We start from the raw sequence: 23745 nt of genomic DNA on the forward strand, positions 1-23745 counted from the left end.
TGTTGCCCAGGATCTAACGGTCGGCTGCTGCAGTCCATAGCTTCTTCTAAAGTTCAGAGTCAGCATATTAGCGCAGGTCTCTAGATCAGCTCCAGATCTCACTAAAAGAACGTAATCACGGGTAGTGATAAACCAAAACCATAACAGTCAGTTTAAAGTGAACATTTGAAACATACAGGTAACTTCAGTGAACCCATTTCGTGCGTCTGGCTAGGCCTAACCGGAATAACGCCAAACAGAAGGCCGCCAGGGCAAATGGTGAGAAGGGAGGGAGTAAACTTATGCTTGAAGATGCAATCTCAGGATACCTTCTGGAACACCTCCTGGGAAAGTTGTTTTAAGATTTGCGAACGGTTTATGCGGGCACGCTGCTCTTTAGGAGGAGTAGACTTGTCGGGGCTCCGATTTGGGGTGCTGTCTGGAGGCTTAGCTTTCTTCTCCTTGGCTTCTGGTGGCGGGAGGGCAAATCCGAGAGAGCGGAAGCAATCCTGAATTTCATCGAGGTCTCGTGCTATATGCTGCTGGTCTTGCCATGTAAAAACAAGCTGGAAGGGAAAGCCCCAATGATAACGGATCTCCTTATTTCTCAGAATTTTCAAATATGGGCGCATTTCCCTGCGTTTTATCAGCGTTGCGGGGGCGAGGTCGGCATAAAGTTGGTAGGTATGGCCCTGAAAGGACAGGTCGTTTTTATTTCTTGCGGCGTGCATGAGCTTCTCCTTAGAGAGGTAGTGATGCAATTTCAGTATAATGTCCCGCGGGGGGCCATTGGGGCTGGGGCGGGAGAGTGCTCTGTGGACGCGGTCCATTTCCAGCTGCTCTATAGGGATGTTGGGAAGGAGCTCCTGAAAGAGTGCTGTAACGAACCCCTGGAGATCTTGCACCGATTCTGGGATCCCCCTGATTCTGATATTTTCTCTGCGGGATCTATTCTCCCAGTCCTCCCATTTATTATGCAGGTCACGTACCTCGGATTGAATAGAGCTTATGTCCTCTTCATGCCCCTCTAAGACTGTAGTGACCTTGTCTAGACGGTCTTCTGTAGCGGCGACCCTGTGGCCCAGCAGTCTGATCTCGTGCAACAGCTCATTTCCTAACTGCTTCGTTGCTCCAGTCACCTCCTCTCGGATGATGGATCTTAGCTCCTCCAAGGTGACCTGTTCAGCGGGCGAGGAGGGGTTGTCTATAAGTAAAGTTTGTGAGCTTCCCTCCAGCTCGTCCGTAGGGCTGATGTCAGCCTCATGTTCTGGGGAGGTAGCGGGCGCCATCTTAGGTTCCTCCGCTCCAGCCTTATGTTGCTGCCCTTTCGTCCCAGTTCTGGTCCTGGTGCTTTGGGCCATAGCTCGGGGTGTGCTGCAGATCTTCCCCTGGCAGTAGGTGCCGACAGCGAGAGTGTTAGCGCAGCTGAAGTGGTGTTATCAGCTAAAAATCTTCCCGGTGTCACGCAGCGCTGAGATTAAGCAGCCATCTCAGTTCGCCGCGCGCATGCGCTCCACAAAGTTTTTTTTTATTTTTTTTAAAAGATCTTTAATTTCCCTGACACTACAGCTGCACTAGATCACCACGTTTCTTATCCTTAATTTCCCTGACACTACAGCTGCACTAGATCACCACGTTTCTTATCCTTAATTTCCCTGACACTACAGCTGCACTAGATCACCACGTTTCTTAGTATATTGTAATACACTTCTTTGTTCCTTGATTGGTGTTTTCCTTTACCCTTTTTGCTGTCTTTGCAAAAGCCTTCTAGATGGGTACAAAAGCTTTTTTTTAAGGTGTTTATAGTCCATTATTCTCACATCTGTGCTGGTACTAATAACATACAGTACCTCTTATCTCACTGCCTAATCATTTTGTGTAGCGTTTAAATGTGGTTATGTTAAGAATTTTAATTTAATATGCACCCATTTACTGCACACACAATTAATTTAGCGCCCTTACTTTTCTGTGTAGGGCAAATTTTGGCAGACGATGGGTTTCTCTGAAGATGGAAGACAATATCTGCTACCTGAGGAAGCAGTCTATCTGCTTGAATGTGTAAGTCAACAATTTAACCACTTAGCATCTAGAGCTTGTTTTCTCCTTATGGACTGGAGCAGCTCAGACGTTTTAGCTATGTCTCTATTTAATTAAACAATAACTGTGTCTCTACATATAACCTATAAATTAAATATTCATAGTTTGTTTTGTTTTTTTCAAGACAATCTAAGCTTTCATTGGGCAGTATATTTTCCAAAGAATGATTTTGTTTTCAATGCAATTTAATGTGAAAAAGAAGAAAAAATGCATAATTTCTCAGTTTTTACCTATTACAGTTTAAAAATATGTGCTACTGTAGATAAAGACAACAAATTTTATTTGGCAAATTTTTCCTGTTTTTCACAATACATAATAAGGTTCATAAAACATAATGTTCCTATCACAACTCATGGTGATGATATTTGATTCTTAAATAAAGGTGGGTTGTTGAACTTAGAAAATAAGTGTTTTTGTTTTGTTTGTCTTGTTGTTGTTTTTTTAGTAATGTTTTCATTACTTCAGAGAACCTTAGGCGGTGTGTGTGTGTGTGGCAGATGGGACAGAGGCATGTTCTCTGCTTCATGACATGCCTCTGTGTGTGTCCCACCACCGTGCTATACTCCCAGCCCCCCCCCCCCAAATTAGCGGCAATACTTGTCGCAATCTCTGAGGGCAATGGGAGGAGAGGAATTCCCTACTCAGTTGCCCACTAGTTTATGTAGGCTTTCCAGAGCTGCCATTGGGCAGTTCTCTCTACCTGCCCGCACTCACTGCCGTTCCCGTGCCTCCCTGCAGGCTGGGAGATAGAGATCTCTCTCCTTCCAGCATCGTGATCTAGAGGTCACGAAAGTGGGCCCTAGCAGGCCAATGGAGCTGTGAGGATGGCAGCTACCTGATCCGCCCAACACCTCGGATCAGGTAGCCTAGGTTTTGTTTTGTTTTTCTTTGTGAGGTACATTTGGCTAACAATAATTTTATTTTATATGCATTTTAACAGAAATAAGAAGAAAAAAATTGACATTATTTTTTTTCTCAGTTTTCAGCCATTATAGTTTTAAAAATAAAACGTGTGACTGTAGATTAAAAAAACCCACATATTAGTGATCAAAGATAATGTAGACTCCTGGAAAGAAACCAGGCAATTGTTCCATTTACCCTGGAAAATTTCCAAATATACGCCACCTGGGGCACTCCTGAATTTGCTCTGGGGGTGCAGCATAACTCTTTTTCCTTAGATGGGAGGATAAGGGGGTAGCTAAACTCAGCCAACTCTTCAATTTTAGAGAAAAAGGATGGTGTAAACTGATCGAACTTCGCAGAGTATGGGACATCCCAAAAACTGATTTCCTAGCATATGGCCAGATCAGATCCTACGTACAGTCACATTTAGTGGACATCTGCCTCACAAAAATCACCCCTTTTGATCTTTTTCTTGAAACCTGAAACCGAGAGACTTTCCCTTTCCTCGTTACATAGTGGACTTCTCCATTTATATGCCCCAAAATTAGCCCATACGAATATGAAACAATGGAGTAATTACTTCTCAACCCCGCTTTTAGAGAAATAGATTCTCGAAGGTCTTGAGACCAATAGGAAAATTATAATTAACGAAACCTGGAGATATTCAGGGATACCTACCCGAATGTTCCAAATAAAAATTCCCCAAGGCAGATATGGTCCATTGCATTTGGCAATGTCCCTAAATTTCTAGGTTTCGGGATCAAGCATCTTAACCATTTAGGGACAATGTAACGCATTAAAACGTCATGTTCGCCGCTATTAATGGCAACAGGACGTTTTAATAAGTTACATTGTAACTCTGCTGCTGTGTGCGAGCGGGCACGCTCCCGCTGCGCGCGCACGTCGGGTCCCGCGGCTTGGTGATTGGACCAGGGAATCACATGGTCCCTGGGCCAATCAAGTGCCAGTAACAAGGCAGATCATTGTTACAAGCCAGTAACAATGATCTGTCCTGTAGTGTCTGTAAACAAAGTTGCTTTCTCCCTCCCAGCTCATCTGTCACCTCAGACTGCTGTCAATCAGCATTCAGAGGTGACAGCTGTGAGGGAGAAAGACTGTGATTGTGGTAGGATTTTTTATATTTTTAAATAAAATTTTATCCCCATACTTTTTTATTAACCCCTTATCCTCCCCCTCCTTTGCCATTTACTGATTTTCTGTTTTATTTTAGTACTTTTTAGTACTTCTTAGTACTTTTCTGTACTTCTTCACCCCTCTTTTACCCTTTCTCTGATATTTCTATCTATACTTTCTTTCTATCTATATCCTTTTTTTCATCTTCATAAAAAAAAAAAAAAAAAAAAAAAAAAAAAAAATCTTTCTGTTATTGATCAATTGCTCGGTTGATCGATCGATCTGTCTGTCTATCCCATCCATCCATCCATCCCTCCCATCTATCTATCCATCTATCTATCCATCTATCTATCTATCTATCTATCTATCCCCTTTGCTTACTATGACGAGGAGACTGTATTCTGTTGAGGAGGCAGCCGCCTTCCTCCAGCAGAGCAGCAGCAGTGGGGACGATTCAGGGAGCGAATGGCACCCAACGAGCAGCAGCTCTGAGTCAGATTCTGACAGTTCAGAGAGCGTTGGGCAGCCATCTCGCCGCTTCAGGAGGGATGATGAGTCCACTGGTGAGGGCCCTTCAGAATCCACCGCAGGGGGCTCGGTGGGTAGCCCAGCTGCAGCTAGCAGCACAGGCCAGAGGGGAACCACTGTCCAGGGCCCTTCAGATGCCACCGCAGGGGGCTCAGTGGGTAGCACTGCTGCAGCTAGCAGCAGAGGCCGAAAGGGAGCCAGGCAAAGGCAGGTACGCCCACCGGTACCTGAGGACATAATTCGGGGCACCTGGTCACCCGCTAACCTTGTAGCACCCAACATCCCGCCTTTTACAGGGGCAAGCGAAATATTAGTGCCCACTGACAACTTCGGGCCTGCTGACTTCTTCCAGCTCTTTGTGGGTGATGATTTGCTGCAGCACATTGTGGAGCAAACTAATTTGTTTGCGCAGCAGTATATTGCCCAGAAGCCCACCTGCTATTTGGCTGAGAAATGGGAGCCAACCACCATACCTGAGCTAAAGGTGTTTCTGGCCCTAACACTACACATGGGTATACTCCAACAGCCAGAAATAAGACTGTACTGGTCTAAGGACTTTATGCACGCAACACCCCTGTTTCCAGCTTCCATGAGCAGGCAGCGCTATGAGGCTCTTATGAAGTGCCTGCACTTTGCCGACAATTCGGACAATGTCCCCAAAGGTGATCCTGGCCATGACAAGCTTTTTAAGCTGAGGCCCATCCTCACCCACCTCAGTACAAAATTTAGCGAGGTGTACACCCCAGAGAGAGAGGTTGCAGTGGATGAATCCCTCCTACCCTTCCATGGCAGATTAGGGATAAAACAATACATTCCAAGTAAGGCTGCCAAGTATGGGATAAAATTTTATAAACTATGTGAGAGCAGCACTGGCTACACCTATTCTTTTTTCCTGTATGAGGGCAAAGATAGCCATTTGCAACCAGCTGGGTGCCCACCATACATGCCAACCAGTGGGAAAATTGTGGTGGAACTAGCCAACCCACTCCTCCACCAAGGCTATCATTTGTACGTGGATAACTTCTACACCAGCATTCCCCTTTTCAAATTTTTATATTCTGCAGAGACTGGTGCCTGTGGGACAGTGAGGCCAAACCGCAAAGGCCTCCCACCACAGGTGGTTAATAAAAAATTATCGAAAGGGGAAACACACAGTCTCAGAAGTGGTGAGCTCCTGGCTATAAAATTCAGGGACAAGAGAGACGTAATGGTCCTGACTTCCATTCACAATGAAGAAGTGGTTCCTGTCACAACCTCCAGAGAGCGCATCGAGAAGCCAATGGCATTGGTCGACTACACAAAAAATATGGGTGCGGTGGATCTTGCGGACCAAATGCTCTCCTACTACTTTTTTTTTTAAAAAAAAGAGGGCCTGGTACAAAAAAGTTTTTTTTTTTTTTTTTTTTTTTTTTTTTTACCTCCTGCAGATGGCCATGCACAACGCATTTGTGCTTTATAAAAAGAAATGCCACGGTGACAGCTACCTCCCGTTTATGCGACAAGCTTTGAGATCGCTGATCAATGAAAGCATCAACCTTATGGAGGAATTCAATCCAATGCAACTGGATGGCGCAGTTCGCCTAAGGGGAAAACCTTTTCCTGCCCTGATCCCACCTAACCCAATTAAGGCGAAGCCACAGAAGCGATGCCGGATGTGCACCAAGCACAAGAGGCGGAAAGACAGCAGATACCACTGCCCAAAGTGCCCCTCACAGCCGGGACTCTGCGTTGCCGGCTGCTTTGAGGCATACCATACCCTCAGCAGCTATTAGACTTTTTTTTTTTTTTTTTTCCTTCTTCATTACCCTAAATTTTCACTGGACTTTTTCCTCTCTACTTTTATTTGCCACTTACTGTCCCTCAAAGGAGCTCACAATTACCACTAGTTAACATTACCACCTTTTTTGGGGGTGTGGGAGGAAACCCAGAAGCTTAGAGGAAACCCAAGACTCCTACAACCTGCAAATAGTTTTTTCCCATTTGGACTTGCTGCTGCAAGGCGAGAGTGTTCGCCACAAGACTTTACTCTGCAGACCACCCCCCATCTTCTGACCACTGGCTTGCCTTGGCGTATGACCTCTGGCCTTTCTCCATCCTGCTAGACCTGCAATAGTGAGTTCCAATGTATCTGTCATTCATGTTATGGATAGTGATTTAGGCCTCACTTAAATTATTCTATTTGCAACTGAGTAGGCCTGAGTCTCTAGTTTTCAGAATGGTAACATTTGTGTCTTTTATTGAATGGTCTTACACTCCTGGGGCTTTGAGAAGAAAGAATTACATTGTTGCATTTGGTAAAAAAGGGCCTTAAAAGTACATTGGCGCTGCTCATGATTAACAGTGTATTATGTGGCCAAAACACTATCTGATGATGTGTGTAGGGTATCATTTTTAACCGTGACAAGCAAGAGAAGAGAATTTGGGGTGTTTGAGAGATTATGCATATGTCATTTGAATTGTTTTTTTGTGCCAAAGTAAAAAAATTCAATTTTCTAAGTTACGGTGCAATTTCAGCAAAACCGCAAAAGTGCAAATGTTACAAAATATGTATATTTGAGTAGGTCTGGTTCTCTAGTTTTCAGAATGGTATCATTTATGACCTATATCCAATGTTCTGAGACACCAGGGGTTTTGCTAGGAAAGAATGACTGTATTGTTTCTGGTGCAAAAAATGGCCTTGGAAAATACATTGGCGCTGCTTATGATTAACAGTGTATTATGTGGCCAAAACACTATCTGATGATGTGTATAGGGTATCATTTTAACCGTGACAAGCAAGAGAAGAGAATTTGGGGTGTTTGAGAGATTATGCATATGTCATTTGATTTTTGTTTTTTGGCAAACTGAATGAGAAGCAATAAAACTGTGTTATTTCCATATACTCTGTACCAAAATAAAACACTTGTAAAAAACACCAAAAGTGACAGAATTGAAAACCGAATGCATAAATAGTTACCTTAGGGACTCAGCTTTTAAAATATATATGCTATGAGGGTGAACTACTGTTATATTTGCAAATAAGGGCTTGAATTCATTGGTAGTATGCAATGAGAAAACAAAAACACAACATAGGAAAAATACACCTTTATTTCCAAATAATATATTGTCACCATACTTTGCACTAGGGACATAATTTATATATTGTGATAACCAGGACAAATAGGCAGATAAAATGTGTGTGTTTTATGCACATTAGCAGTGTTTATTTCCCGGATCGTCACTCGGACAGCACCCCTGGATGAGACTTGTCTCCCTCCCCACCGTGGACAGGAACTGCAAAAGAACAAATTTGCATAAGCAACAGGCAGCCTGCTATATAAGCCACTTACTTTGCTGCTATACCTCAGTATAGTTTCCTGTCCCTGACGGAACAAAGGGAGAGGTCTCCAGGGTGCCATCCATGTCAGTCGGCAGGGGCAGCGTGTAGCAGGACTCCCATTAGAGCTGAGCAGTGATCAGTGGGGAGTCCTGCAGCGAATGGGAGGCTTCTCCAAGGAAGGCAGCGGTGTTATGCACGCAGGCGCGCGCATGAAGAGGTCACTTCCGCTTTACCCGGAAGTAGTCACGTGCTGGCGTCCCGCGTGATCTGAGGTCTGCAGAGCGGCAGGGGCCGCGGCGGAGAAAGGTGAATCAGCGGAACAGCTGATTGTAATTACATCAAGACGCCGGGCCAATCAGGCGGCAGGGCCGCGGCGGTGAGAGGGAATCAGCCTAGGCTGATTATTTAAGGTATGTGAGCTGATTTGCATAATTTATGCGGCAGGGGCGGCATTAAGTGTTATCAGCTGGGTCTGTTAGAGGTATTTATTTGGAGGTGAGTCCATGACTCAGATGTTACTGGAAGTCATGGAGGACGCTTTAGGTTCAGCTCCTTTGCAGTCTACTAAGTCTGGACAAGACCCCTCTCTGGCAAGTAGATGTGGTATCTGAAATACTCCTGCTTGTTATTATTATTTACTATGGAACCTCTAGTAATATTTGTTCCTTGTTTGTGTTTTTTTGTAGCCTAAAAAACATGACAAGTCGGACAAATCTGATAAAAGTGATAAAACTGACAAATCTGCTGCTCAATCCGGTCAGCATGGGTCAAGCAGGTCTGAGAAGAAGTGTGCAATTTGTAACAATCGTTTTTCTTCATCATCCTCTAAGAAGTTATGTCAGAATTGTACAGAGAAGGTTGTTAAGGATGAATCACCTGTCATATTTAAAGATTTAATGGGCTGGATGAGATCTGAGATGTCTTCAGCAATTAAAGAGATTAAAGACTCTGCCATTGCTTCACAGTCTATAGTTCCTTCTGATGTTCCAGGAACTAGTGGAAATATGGATTCAGTGCCTACAGTTGTTGTTCCGGCATCCCCTGTTCTGAATTTGCCCCAGCCGGGTCCCTCCGGATCTAAGCGTAGAAGAGAGAGTGAAATAGAAGGTTCTGAATTATCTGAGGGAGAGATTTCTGAGTTAGATCAACCATCAGATATGGAAGAGGAGGTCTCTAATGTTGACAAATCAAAATTTGCTTTCTCAACTGATTTAATGAAAGATTTATTGGGGGCTATGTATGATACAATGGGTATCAAGACAGAGAAAAAGTCTTTGACACCTTTGGATGAGATGTACAAAACTTTGGCGGATCCCCAGCCTCAGTTTATCCCAGTTCATTCCACCCTAAAGGGTATGATTAAGAAGGAATGGGATAACCCTGAGAAGCGAGCCTTTTGGCCTAGATCCCTTTCTCTCCGGAGGACCAGGGATTTTGGGGCCCTCCGCCTAGGTTGGACCCATCTTTTTCAAGGGTGTCAAAGAAAACGGATTTATTATTTGAAGACTTTGGTAGTCTGAAAGACCCAATTGACAAAAAGATGGACAACCTTCTGCGTAGAGCATGGGAATCCTCTTCCTTGACTTTTAAACCCGCAGTAGCCTCCACTGCAGTGAGCAGATCATTAAGATCATGGCTAATAGAAATGCAAGATAAAATTGCTTCTGGGGTTCCTCGAGACGAAATTCTTAATGACTTTCCTAAGGTTTTAAATGCCTCCAATTATATGGTGGATGCATCGGATGACACTGTTAAGCTTACGGCTAGAACAACTGCCTTGGTTAACTCAGCTAGAAGAGGCATATGGGTTAAAACTTGGAGTGGTGATAATGCCTCAAAATCTAAATTGTGCGGAATACCATGTGAAGGTGGGCTTCTGTTTGGATCCAAGTTGGATGATACACTAGATAGAACTTCAGATAGAAAGAAAAATTTTCCAGAGAAGAAAAGACCATTCCAGTATAAGCGGCCATTTCGTCCCCCTAACAGGTCAGAGCAGGACTCCAAGTCCTCCAAGGGTAAGCGTTGGGCTCCATACAGACCACAGAAATCAAAACCCAACTTTAATCCGGCCAAAAGGCAGGATAAGCAATGACGCCATAATTCCAGTGGGGGGGAGGGTTGCAAATTTTTTAGAGGAATGGCAGCCTCGGTTTACAAGTCAGTGGCTGCTAAAGATTGTATCAGAGGGATACCGGATCGAATTCAATCAGCATCCTCCTCTGAGGTTTTGCATTACTCCCCAACCACAAGACCAAACAAGATGTCAGGCATTACAGAACGAGGTCCTATCCCTACTAGACAAGGGGGTAATAAGATATGTCCCAAGTTGTCAGAGAGAAAAAGGGTTCTATTCTACAGTGTTTCTGGTGAAAAAGCCGCAGGGATCTTACCGGTTCATTCTGAACCTGAAGAGCTTAAATCTAAATGTAAAATACAGAAAGTTCAGGATGGACAATATAAAATCTGTGATTCATCTCTTGCAGAAAAACGATTTTCTTGCCTCCCTAGATCTCAAGGATGCATACCTTCACCTACCCATCCATCCGTCATCTCAACAGCCTCATTTCCCGCAGTACAGTGGGGACAATTCCACGCAAGGGTTCTGCAGTTATGGATACTCAGATCATGGAACAGGAGCCTTACGGTATTGGACAAGAGGATCCCTATCCCTCACAACATAAAAGTATCCCTGCTTTGGTGGCAGCATCGAGTTCATCTTTCGACAGGCCGTTTATGGAAGTACCCAGATCAAAGCATAATCACAACAGATGCCAGTTTATGGGGTTGGGGAGCACATTTGGATGCTCTTCCGGCTCAGGGACAATGGTCTGTACAGATGAGCTCAAGGTCATCGAACAGCAGAGAGCTAGAAGCAGTATGGAGGGCACTGTTACACTTCAGGGATCAGATCAAAGGAACACATGTGATGATAAAATCCGACAACAGCGGTAGTAGCCTTTTTAAACAGACAGGGAGGCACGAAGAGTCAGATGTTATGGAAGCAAACATCAAAAATTATGTTTTGGTCAGAGAACAATGTCAGATCGTTACAGGCACGTCATCTAAAGGGGACATCAAACCAGGTGGCGGATTATCTAAGCAGGGAGAAGTTAGACCAGAACGAATGGTCACTCAACCCAAGGGCTTTTCAGATGATAAGTTCTCAATGGGGATGTCCAGAACTGGATCTATTCGCCAGGAAAAAGAACTCAAAATGTCAAAGATTTTGTGCCCTGTATCAGGAGGATTCTCCTTGGGCAGTGGATGCGTTCTCGATAAGTTGGGGCAACATGATGATGTATGCCTTTCCGCCAATTCCATTACTTTCAAGAGTATTGAAGAAGATCATTCAGGACAAAGCAAGGGTCATATTGATTGCCCCATTGTGGCCCAAACGTCCTTGGTTCACATTACTTCAATCTCTAGCAATATCAGAGCCAATAGTCCTACCGCTGATGCAGGACTTGTTATCGCAGGGCCCAGTGTTGCATCCAGATCTGAGTCTACTTCACCTATCAGCCTGGAACCTGAGTGGGTAATACTGAAATCCAAGGGGTTCTCAGATGGTCTTGCAGAGACATTGCTCAATAGTAGAAAGAAGGTAACTAGAGTAATTTACCAGAAGGCATGGAGAGTCTTTAATGACTGGTGCACTAACAGATCTTTCAACAATAGATCACTTAGATCAGTTTTGGAATTCTTACAGTGTGGCTATAAGAAGGGCCTCAGTATTAGTACTCTGAAGGTTCAGGTTTCAGCATTAAGTGTGTTTCTGGAAAGAAAATTAGCACAGGAAGACTATATTATCCGTTTTTTTCAGGCGTTAAAGAGACTAAAGCCATCTGTAAGATCAAGAATACCTGCTTGGGATCTTAATGTGGTATTACAGGGATTATGTGAGTCTCCATTTGAACCTTTATCTCAGGTATCGGACAAATTCCTGACATTAAAGACCATATTTCTTATAGCTATTACTACAGCAAGAAGGATAGGAGAGCTACAAGCGCTATCCATAAAAGAGCCGTACTGTGTTATTTCAGAGGATAGAGTAACATTACGTCCGGACGCAGCATTTCTAACGAAAGTTGTTTCTTCTTTCCACAGGAACCAAGAAATATATATCCCATCATTTTGTGAAAATCCAACAAATGATAAAGAGAAGAGACTACATCTACTGGATGTAAGAAGGAGTCTATTACAGTATTTGGAAAGGTCTAATTCTTGGAGAAAGTCAGACGCAATGTTTGTCCTATTTGCTGGGAAGACAAAAGGAAATAGAGCTTCCAAGACAACCTTAGCGCGCTGGATCAAACAGGCAATTGTAGCAGCATACCAGGTGCAGGGGAAGACATTAACATCCTCGGTCAGAGCTCATTCTACGAGAGGCATTTCTACTTCATGGGCAGAGAGGGCAGGGGCCTCCATTGAGCAGATATGCAGAGCTGCAACATGGTCGAGTCATAACACCTTTGTAAAACATTATCGACTCAATGTATCTGCAAGCACAGATTTATCCTTTGGAAGGAAGGTTCTGCAAGCAGTGGTCCCGCCCTAAACCTGATCTCTAGTATATCGTCTCATCCAGGGGTGCTGTCCGAGTGACGATCCGGGAAAGACAACTTTACTTACGGTAACGTCTTTTCCGGTAGTCAGGAGGACAGCACCCCTACAACCCGCCCTTTTTGGGTGGAGCATCAGAGGTTTGTATAAGCATTTTAGTGTCCGTATTATCTTTTATATTAACTGAGGTATAGCAGCAAAGTAAGTGGCTTATATAGCAAGCTGCCTGTTGCTTATGCAAATTTGTTCTTTTGCAGTTCCTGTCCACGGTGGGGAGAGAGACAAGTCTCATCCAGGGGTGCTGTCCTCCTGACTACCGGAAAAGACGTTACCGTAAGTAAAGTTGTCTTTTAAAACTATAGGGGATGAAAATGGAGAAATCGTGTATTTTTTCATTTTTTTCCTTGTTTTTCCCTTTAAAATGCATAAAAAGAAAAGGTATTACTGAAAATAAATATCGCCTCCAAAAAGCCTATTTAGCGGCAATAAAAACAAGGTATTGATCAATTTGCTGTGATACGTAGTGAAAAAGTTATTGGTGAATGAAAGGGAGGAGCGCTGAAAGGTGAAAATTGCTCTGGTCCGTTAGGGTAAAAACCCTTGGGGGTGAACTGGTTATTTGCGGTAACCATGACAAGGATCCTGTGCTCTATCTGTTCCATGGCAGCATCCCTGCTCCTACTGGCTCTTAAAAGGTGTCCAAACAACCTGACCTTTTACATCTTTCTGTTGCTGCTGCCCGTAAAGCCATCTTTAACAGATGGATATACCCTACTACCCCAAGCATTCAAGACGTCAAGGATGTATATATTATTTTTCAAGCATAAATACATGTCATTAAGATGCCTTAATTCAAACAGATGATATTTGAACTTTCTCAGCCATTCTAGCTGTACTTGTGAACTAAGAATTTACGATACCTCTGGGTCAATCCTAATCCCAGGTCTGTGAGCATGGAGTAAACAAGGATCCTTATCTCAGCTAACAACCTTTAACCCCATTTAGATGGTCTGTTTGAATTAAGGCATCTTAATGACATGTATCTATGCTTGAAAAAAATACCTGTTTTCCCTTTAGATGTTGCATGTATAAAGCTGTCTGTACCACCAGCTTACAAACTAACAGGATATAAGCCCGACGAAGGTTGCAAGGCCGAAAGCTTGCTTATTTTTATTTATTTTTAGTTAGCCAATAAATGGTATCATCCTGATTTAAAACTTCTCTTTTTTTTTTTATTTGATATGACACACTGCCCTCCGTTTTATGCTTTGCGCTACCATAGCAACGTGCCTGTTAACTCGCAAGTGGCTGGATAGTGTAAGGTGGCTGGATAGTGTAATGGTTAAGGGCTCTGCCTCTGACATGGGAGACCAGGGTTCGAATCTCTGCTCTGCCTGTCTAGTAAGCCAGCACCTATTCAGCAGGAGACTTTAGGCAAGTCTCCCTAACACTGCTACTGCCTATAGAGCGCGTCCTAGTGACTGCAGGTCTGGCACTTTGAGTCCGCCAGGAGAAAAGCGATATATAAGTGTTTTGTCTTTGTCTTAAAGTGGATCCGAGGTGAACTTTTACTCATTGCATGATTGGGTTCCTTTCCTATTGTTTATAGGGCATTCCTCAAGCCAAATACTTTTTTGTTTTAATACTCTAAGGGCCCGTTTCCACTATCGATTCCGCAGCGTTTCCCCGCACATGAATCGCACGGGGAAACGCTGCCATAGGGGATAATGGCGCCGCGGCCGAATCGCTTGCGGGAGCGATTCGGCCAGAACCCCCCGCAGAATTTGCGGCGGAGGCTACAAATCCCATAGCCGTGCATGGCACGGTTCATGGGATTTGCCTGCGATCCCGCCCACCCGCTCAGTGCCGGCGTGCGTCTGCGAGACGCACGCCGCTCTAGTGGAAACGAGCCCTCATTCCCTATAAACTAAATAAACCACGCCCACAGGTTTTCAGAGAGCCTTGGCAGTAGCAAGGGCTCATGGGAGCTCAGGCAGGGCAGGAGGAGGAGGAGGAGGAGGTGTTACTAGCCATTGATTTCAGAGGCAGGAGGGAGGAGGAGGGGGGATTAGGTTTTTTTGCACAAAATACAGATAAGCCTGCCTGTGTGTAATGTTTACAAACAACATGGCTGCTGTCATTGTATCACAGAAAGAAATAATCATTTTCTATTAAAGCTGTTTGCAGCTAGATTTGCTGTGTAAACTATCTAAACTTTAGATAAGATGTATAGACAAGTTACTTGTTAGAGTTAGTTTTTTGCAGCTAGATTTGCTGTGTAAACTATCTAAACTTTAGATAAGATGTATAGACAAGTTACTTGTTATAGTTAGTTTTTCATCTCGGATCCGCTTTAACAGGCAGTGTTCTTCCGGTGTTATCAGTAAACCATATGCTGCCTGCAAACAACAATCTTACAGGTGCATGGTGAATCGGGGCCTAAATATTTTAATGGCTTCTAGTTATGTAAACCATTTTAATTGAAACCGTATACCCACAGTTTTTTTTCAAATCATTGTAATGATCTTAACTGGAACTTCTTGGTATTACACATAATCAATTCTTCAGATTCCAACAGTCCATTCGCATTCAATTAATGTCATATTTGTTTCGTAAAACTATGAAGAAAAGGTAATTGAATTTGAGTAATCATACCATTTAGGAAAATGTAACTTTGTAGTAGCTTGTCTTTAACCAGTTCGTGGTCCACAGTTTTTACCCCTAGGTTCCTGACATTTTTGATACTTTAGCTGTGTTGCTTTGATACAGCAGTACATTTTTAATAACTTACACCATCTTAGTGATAAACATATTGTTTTCTTTTTTACTACAATCTAGGCATTCTTTGGGTAATTTTTTTTTTTTCCCTGAACTATTTTTTTTATAGTCCTTTTAAAATACATATATACAGCAGCACTAATTGTCATGTACAATATACATCCTGGAATGTACTCTAGCTAATAGAAACAACATAATTGCTTTTGTAGTTGGTTGTGTACATAAACATATATATTTTCCTTTGTACAAAAACATGAATAAGAACTTTAGGAATTTAAAAATGGGGTGTTGTCTGTACCAATTAATGATGTTTGCCCCTTATTTACCAAGCTACTTGTAAAAATTACTTGAACCTGCCCAAGCTGTCTGCTGCTCTCCTAAAAGGAACCTGAGGTGTGAGATCGATGGAGGCTGCCATATTTATTTACTTTGAAACAATATCAGTTGCCTGGCAGTCCTGCTGGTCTTTCTGGTCAGTAGGGTCTAAATTACACACCTGAAACCAGCACACATCTTGTTAGATTAGTCATAGATATCTATGCACTTCTGCCATTCTTGCGTGTCGCACACTATACACGCTGCCCAAATGCGCACGGCAGCGTGTATAGGTGTATAGTGGGAACGAGGCCTTAGAGGCAAAGGGTCTGCAGGTCATCCAGGCAATGTGCATTATTTAACAGAAAATAAACATATCGCCCTCACCTGGGATTCCCTTTTAAAGAGACTCTTAAGCGAGTCTAAATTCACTTTTATAACTTGTAGCCTGGTTAAGAACTATAAGCCCTGCTAAACTGCTGCTATCCCGCGGCAAAACTAGGGATTTATACCCCCCAAATCCCCCCTGCAAAATCCACGACTTTCTTGGTCGTGGAATTTGCTGCTCGTGGAGGCAGATCTTTCAGCTGCAGCTCTGCCTCTATGCACGTCAGTCTCCGCGTGGATCTCCGCCTATCCCCGCCCCTCTCTGTGAAGGCAGATTGAGAGGGGCGGGGAGAGGCGGTGATCAGCCGGAATTGACGCGCAGAGCTACAACCATAAGCTTTGTCTCTATGAAGAAGCACTCCCCGGACACAGCAGAGGGGATTTGGGGGGAATAAACGCTTCGTTTTGCGACGGGAAAGCAGCGGTTTAGCAGGGCTTATAGTTCTTAACATGGCTACATGTTAAGTAGTGAATTTAGACTCGCTTTAGAGTCTCTTTAACCACTTTATGACAACCTGACTTATAAAAACGTCCTGCTAGAGCCTCTTAATGGCTCCAGGACGTTTTTATAAGTCAGACAGTGTTGCTGCTGCTGTGCACGTGCATCCCCATGCACGTGAAAATAGTGGGAAAAAATAACCTCCCCCCCCCCCCCCCCCCCCCAAAAAAAAGACACCTTTATTTCCAAATACTATATTGTCACCATACTTTGTACTAAGGACATAATTAAAATCTTGTGATAACCAGGACAAATAGGCAGATAAAATGTGTGGGTTTTATGCACAGTAGCAGTGTTATTAAAACTGTAGAGGATGAAATAGGAGAAATAGTATGTTTTTTCATTTTTTTTTCCTTGTTTTTCCCTTTAGAATGCATAGAAAATAAAGTAATTACTGAAAACTAATATCAACGCCAAAAAGCCCAATTGGTGGTGAAAAAAAAACAAGATCTAGATCATTTCATTGTGATTAGTAATGATTAAGCTATTGGCAAATGAAAGGGATGAGCACTGAAAGGGGAAAATCGCTCTTGTCCGTTAGGGTAAAAACATCTTTGGGATGAAGTGGTTAAGCTGCTCCATATCTTGTCTCATACATGCTTTGGGTCCTATGGGAGAAAAGCACTTTACAAATGGTTTGTTGTTGAGATAATTTGCCAGGATTAAATAATGTTGTTTATCATACACAGGGCTCTATTCAGCTGTACTACAAGAATCTACCACTGTCTGTCCAGGAGGCCCATGAGAACCTATTTTCAAATGGTTCTTTCACTTTGACGCACTATCAGGTACTAAAAACGTGATGTTCTAGTATTTAACACATTCTAAATTTTACAGAAAAAGTCATTATTGAACCATGTGCTCATAAACAGAACTGTAATTCCTTATTGTTTGTGTTTGGTTTACTTGCAGGTTTACAGTCATTTGAAGAGACTAGGATACATAGTCATGCGATATAACCCAAGGTGGGGGTCTTAAAAACTTTGTTTCCAACTGGATGTACTTAGAACTTAAGGCCCGGTGCTTGACACAGTGGTAAGATTGCAGTGTGCAGGGAGTGCACAGCATTTTTACCATTCCCCAATGCTTAGGTAGCACCGCACATTAACCATTTAGCCCCATGGGCATTACTGTGTTAACGCCGCTGTGCCTTTGTAACAGCCATGGCATTAAAGTGTTAACGTGCTGTGCTCCTTTGTGGTTAGTAATGCAGTGTCCTGCATCAAACCCTTAATTACATTGATGATTTTTGGTTGCACTGTTACCAGACTAAAGGGGACCTGTAGACATGGTACTTTGGAAGCTACAAACAACCATCTGTGTATATAATTCACATCCTGACAACAGTTTTGTGTTGTGCATCCTTCGAAGGCCAAATGGACACTTTCTATGCTCACTGTACAATCCAGCTAATAATTTTTTTCTTACATTTGTATACCATTTGGTGTGGGCTGTAAAGTCATATCTCATGGAAGTCTGCACTTACTTCCCTTTCCATTTCCAAATCACCATTCTACAGGCCCATCCACCGTTTTTCTGGACCACTTTTTTAGCATGTCCCACCTCCTGTCCACTGACAGGAGCCTCAAGTTATGAATGGGGATTTCAACATCCTCATAGTCAACAACAATTCTGGTGCTTCTAAGTTTCTTTCAGTCACCACCTCCCTTGATCCCACACAATGTTCCTCCACTGCAACTCGTGTCAATGGCCACATACTGGATCTGATTTTCATGCGCTGCTGTTCCCTGTCCTACTTCATTAACTCCTTCTTCCCACTTTATGACCACAACTTGCTCAAATTCACTCTTCTTCCATATAATCTGGCTTAAACCCCACAACTGACTCCCATGCACTTACACAGAAGTATCTGCACACTGAACCTCCCTACTCTATCAGCCTCTTTAATACCCTCCTAATGTTATCCGTTTTTCTAACTCCAAACCAGCAGTTGGCCGTGATCACAACACTTTAACTTCTTCTTTTGGCTCTGCTGCTTCTTCTTTCATAGTACACCTTCATTCTACTGTCAACTTCAGCATACTGAGGAGATCAAATTATTGAAGCGCCACTCCTGTTTACCTCAGTGGAGCAGGCATAAAAATTATTTGCATGTGCACTTTCAGAGTTACAAAGATGACGTTTATATACTTCATCTCTTTATTTACATTAGACGGCTTTACACTGGTGACCATCAATAGTTATACCTACCTGGGGCTGGAGGTGAACCAATCAGGAAGCTTAAAGCCAGAAGTATAGGCCCTGAAAGAAAAATACTGCAGAACCTTTTTATGTCATCAGAAGGCAAATGTACCACCTAAAACCACCGGTGAAAGTCTAGGTACAAATGTTCAGCAATATCATCACCCCAATCCTTTTCTATGGCAGTGAAGTATAGGGCCCAGTTATCTACCATTACCAATCAAAATGGGACTCAAGCCCAACAGAAGTCTTCCATCTAGAGTTCTGCAAGTATCTTCTCCAAGTCAATCGCTACACTTCAAACTCTTCTAGCCAGTCTGAGCTAAGCAGATTTCCACTATGACTGACTATCCAGCAGAGGGTGCTCTCAAACTGGGCACACATACAGAATGGTAGCCCCAGCACCTACCACCATAAAGCCTTGCTGGACCACGGGGCCCAAGCCACATAATTTGCCTTGAACCAAGGCATCAGCAGCAGATCCAGTAAGGATACTCGACACAGCCTGACAAAAGCCCAAATAAAAAGGACTATAGAATGCTGCAAGGGGCCTTACCTAGAGGAATGGAGGAGCGACATAAACCCCCAGAAACTCACCATCTACCGATCAATGCAGAGAGAGTACACAATGGTCAGACATACCCTGAGCCTATACTGTCTGAGCTCTCACAGGATGACATAGACCGACATGGAAGCCCCGGGAGGAGGGACTATGCAGGTAGTGTGACCAGGGGGCCCTGGAAGATGAGGCCCACTTCCTGCTACACTGCAGAAGATATGCACCTGTGAGGACTCCCCCTTCCAGAGACTCTCCATCCACATCCTGGATTTCACCTCTACAGATGAGGAGAGGGAATTCTACATTCTACTGGGGGAAGAGGAAACAACGGTGCAAATAGCAGCCCGATCTGTCTCTGCCTGCCACCAACTGAGAGGAACATGATACCCCATGGACTGTATACCCCTTATACTGCCCCCTATACCCTCCCAACCCCAATGGACTATATACCCCTTATACTGTTACCTTTACCCTCATGCCTATAATCACACAACCACCCCCTCCCATGATAATGCTAATGGTTTGCTTTGGCATTGCTAAATGTATTTGGTCCTGCCAATAAAGCTGTTTTGGATTGGATAGGCCCTCTCAGCAGCAAAACATTCCTACTTTATATCAGTCACACAATCACAAATAGTTTTTTTCCTACCTTCAACTTCCTTCTTCGGTCTCTGCTCCCACCTCTCACTCCCTAAATCACAGCTGAGGACTTTCCTTCATGATTCAAAGACCAAATCTGAAACATCAGCTTCACTTAGCAACCTTGTCTGCACATACAAACCTCACCTCCTTCGTTTTATTATTTCTCCCAACTAACTTAGAACAGCCTCTCCTCTTCTATCTCTAAATCATGTTCCACCACCTACCCACTTGATCCCATCCCCTCTCAGCTTATTACTCACCTTTCTTTTTCCATCATTGCTGCTCTAACCTCTCTCTATAAAGTGGTATGAAACTCAGCATTTCTTCATTGCTCTAAAAGATTCTTTACAGCATAAAACCTACTACCATAAAAAAAAATGGTTGCAGAACGGCATTCAAACAGGTAGGTCCAATTTACACTAGGTACCACATAGCTTAGCTGCACTATGCATGGCTTTAGGTTATTCGGGTGCGTGCTGCAAAAATCAAAGCAGTTAAATGGGTAGGCAGTGGTTCCCCACACTTTTTACATGTGGGTAAATGCTGCAGATTTGTGCCAGTGGAAACAGGCCCTTAAACACAGAACTTTCTTCTTCAGTACGAAGAAGTACGAATCTGAAGTTGAGGAAGTGATTACATTAGCTTGTTTGTTTTTCTTATCAGCCACTATTAATAAACATTCCTAGCAGTGTTTCAGCTCAATACAAGTTAAAAGTGTACACAGAAGACACATTCTCACTGGATACATTATAATATATAAATTAAATTACAATGGCAGCTTTCAGAGCAGATAAACTTTACTTTGGGAACTTGTAATTTGGAAACTGCCGATTAATACCTGTGCTCAAAAGCAAATCTGTTAATGATATGCATAACAATAAGTAGGAAAACACGTTTTTATTGAATGTTATGTCCGAGTGGAACCCTCTCTGCTTGTACTTTCCCATCTACTTGTATTCTCAAAAAAAATATCTCTGGACTCTACTACCCTCCCCAACAACAGGTCCATCTTTCTCATTCCCTTCTCTTCCATGTTACATTAGTGACATTATTGTTAATATTTTTATTTATAGAGCGCCAACATATTCCGGAGCTGTACAATGTGCAAAACATATAATAATCAGGAGCATAGATACATGAGCATTTCAACATACTGTACAATTAGGACAACCAGTGACACAAGTACCGATACATACAATTGATGTATAGTTTGATTAACGTAGTATATACAAAATCAACTGGCACACCAAGCAAGTGAATTGCATGAAGTAGTGTATTGGTGGGCATACACGGGTCGACCAGCGGCTCGATTAGCTGCCGGATCGACCTGAGCCGCGTCCCCGCGGATCGACTCCCGCTCATCCCCGCCGGCGGTCCTTATCAGCCGCTTGATTCCCTGCCATTGTCCACCGGCAGGAATCGAGCAGGCGCGGGTCGGGTGGCATGATCGGGCCAGCTGAATATTATCAGCTGGCCGGATCAGCTGGTCGATACACGGTACAGAAACATACCGTGTATCCCCAGCATATTAAACACAAGACCGATACATACAAGCAATGGGCCATATACAGCAAGGAGGCCCAATGTAAATGCAGTATAGACTTACAGTTATACACTGGAAGCAAATACAATTGTAGACAAATACATAAATAAACAAACGATCACTCTAGCATTCTGGCAGCAGCCAAGTATGAAGGGAGCAGTCAGTAATAGTTCCTATGAGAAAAAAACAGTTGCAAGGAGTAAAATGCATGGTAATTTTGGCATCTATTTTGATACGGACACTGTTACTATAACTGGCATTGTGCTTCTTACTCATTGCAACCTGTTCCTCTTATAGGAACTATTAGTTACTGCTCCTTTCATACTTGGCTGCTGCCAGAATGCTAGAGTGATCGTTTGTTTATTTATGTATTTGTCTACAATTGTATTTGCCTCCAGTGTATAGCTATATGTATATACTGCGTTTACATTGGGCCTCCTTGCTGTATATGGCCCATTGCTTGTATGTATCGGTCTTGTGTTTAATACACTACTTAATGCAATTCACTTGCTTGGTGTGCCGGTTGATTTTGTATATACATTGTCTAGTAAGACCTGTATAGCGTCTGGCTTACTGACTGTGCACCCTTTTTCATTAATCTATCAGGTGTGCTTGCCTACATTCATTTAAAGTGGACCCAAATTAAAAATACAAGATTTCAGAAATAAAATCTATTTTCTAAATTCTAATAATAATAAATAGCAGCCTTTTTTCGGCTGCATGATGACAAATCTAAAATATTTTACATTTGTTGGAGGAACCCCTCCCTTCCTTTCAAACTGCCGGTACAAAATCCGGCAAACTGGTGAAGTAGGTGGTGTCCGGCAATGGAGGAATTGCTAATGGCTGCCCCCAGTATAATCCTAGTTATGAAAAGAGAAGGGTGAAAAGAATGCACTGAAATGCTCATAGGCTTGAAGGAGTGTTTATTTATCTTTGTATGTGTCAGTGGTGCAACTAAATATTTTTAATAAAAAAAAATATTTGGTTTGGGTCCGCTTTAATAGTTTGAATAACATAAACAATACTGATGTTAGTTTGAAAAATTGCACAGAAACCGGAAACAAAACTGGGAGGTCCCTGCCCTTGTGAGTTTACAATCTAGAGGGTAGTAGGGTTAAGACACTGGGCGAGTAGACAAAAGGCTTAGCAGATGAGGCTGTGAGCTTTAAATTCTAGGTAGAGCAAATTATAAGCTTGTCTAAAAAGATATGTCTTGAGGGTACATTTGAAAATTTCCAGGCTTGGAGCATGATGTATAGGCTGTGGTAGAGAGTTCCACAGGAGAGGTGACACGCTGAGAAGTCCTGGATGCGAGAATGGGAGGAGGTAACCAAGCCGGACAACAAGAGGGGCTTTTGGGAGGAGCAAAGGTTTCGGGACGTATGTATGAAGGATATAGCCCGTGTAGAGCTTTGGATGACAGTGTTAGGAGTTTAAACTGGATCCTTTGGGTGATTGGTATCCAATAGAGGAATTAGCAGAGATGGGAAGCATCAGAGAAGTGGGAGGAGGGGAGGATGAGGCTTAGCAGCTGAGTTTAGCAGGGACTGGAGGTTTTTTTTGTTTGTTTTTGTAGGCCACAGAGTAGGGTATTACAGTAATTTAGATGAGACATGATTAGAGCATGTACAAGCATTTTAGCAGCATCTTGTGTAAGGAAGGAATGTATTCTGGAGATATTCTTGATCTGGAAGTAGCAGGAGGTTGTTGCTAATATGTGGTTGATATGAGAGCTTAGAGTCCGATTTACTACCAGACAGCAAGCTTTAGGAGTTAATGGAGTATTTTCTACATTAATTGTAACTATATGTGGGGGAGCAGAGAGAGATGGAGGAAACAAAACATATCTATGTGTTAGAAAGGCCTAGTCAAAGGCCAGATCTAAACACAATCGAGAATCTGTGGCAAGATCTGAAAACTGCTGTTCACAAACGCTGTCCATCTAATCTGACTGAGCTGGAGCTGTTTTGCAAGGAAGAATGGGCAAGGATTTCAGTCTCTAGATGTGCAAAGCTGGTAGAGACATACCCTAAAAGACTGGCAGCTGTAATTGCAGCAAAAGGTGGTTCTACAATGCATTGACTCAGGGGGCTGAATAATTACGCACACCCCACTTTGCAGTTATTTATTTGTAAAAATGTTTGGAATCATGTAGGATTTTTTTTTTCACTTCTCACGTGTACACCCCTTTGTATTGGTCTTTCACCTGGAATTCCAATAAAATTGATTCATGTTTGTGGCAGTAATGTGACAAAATGTTGAAAACTTCAAGGGGGCCGAATACTTTTGCAAGC

At 43.0% G+C, this 23745-nt stretch overlaps 1 protein-coding gene across 2 annotated transcripts in view; it reads left to right on the forward strand.

Moving 5' to 3' along the window:
* Nucleotides 1-23745, forward strand: part of TSEN54 (tRNA splicing endonuclease subunit 54) — a 130388-nt gene that overhangs the window by 36537 nt on the left and 70106 nt on the right. For both annotated transcript variants that reach the window (XR_011025328.1, XM_068263609.1), the window contains exons 5-7: nucleotides 1954-2037; nucleotides 17192-17290; nucleotides 17415-17467. Coding sequence is in view for 1 of the 2 variants with exons in the window: in XM_068263609.1 (XP_068119710.1) it covers nucleotides 1954-2037; nucleotides 17192-17290; nucleotides 17415-17467 (236 nt within the window). In the remaining variant the exon portion in view is untranslated. The remainder of the gene's footprint in view (nucleotides 1-1953; nucleotides 2038-17191; nucleotides 17291-17414; nucleotides 17468-23745) is intronic.

Source organism: Hyperolius riggenbachi, chromosome 12 (genome assembly GCF_040937935.1).
Source record: "Hyperolius riggenbachi isolate aHypRig1 chromosome 12, aHypRig1.pri, whole genome shotgun sequence".
Taxonomy (NCBI): Eukaryota; Metazoa; Chordata; class Amphibia; order Anura; family Hyperoliidae; genus Hyperolius; species Hyperolius riggenbachi.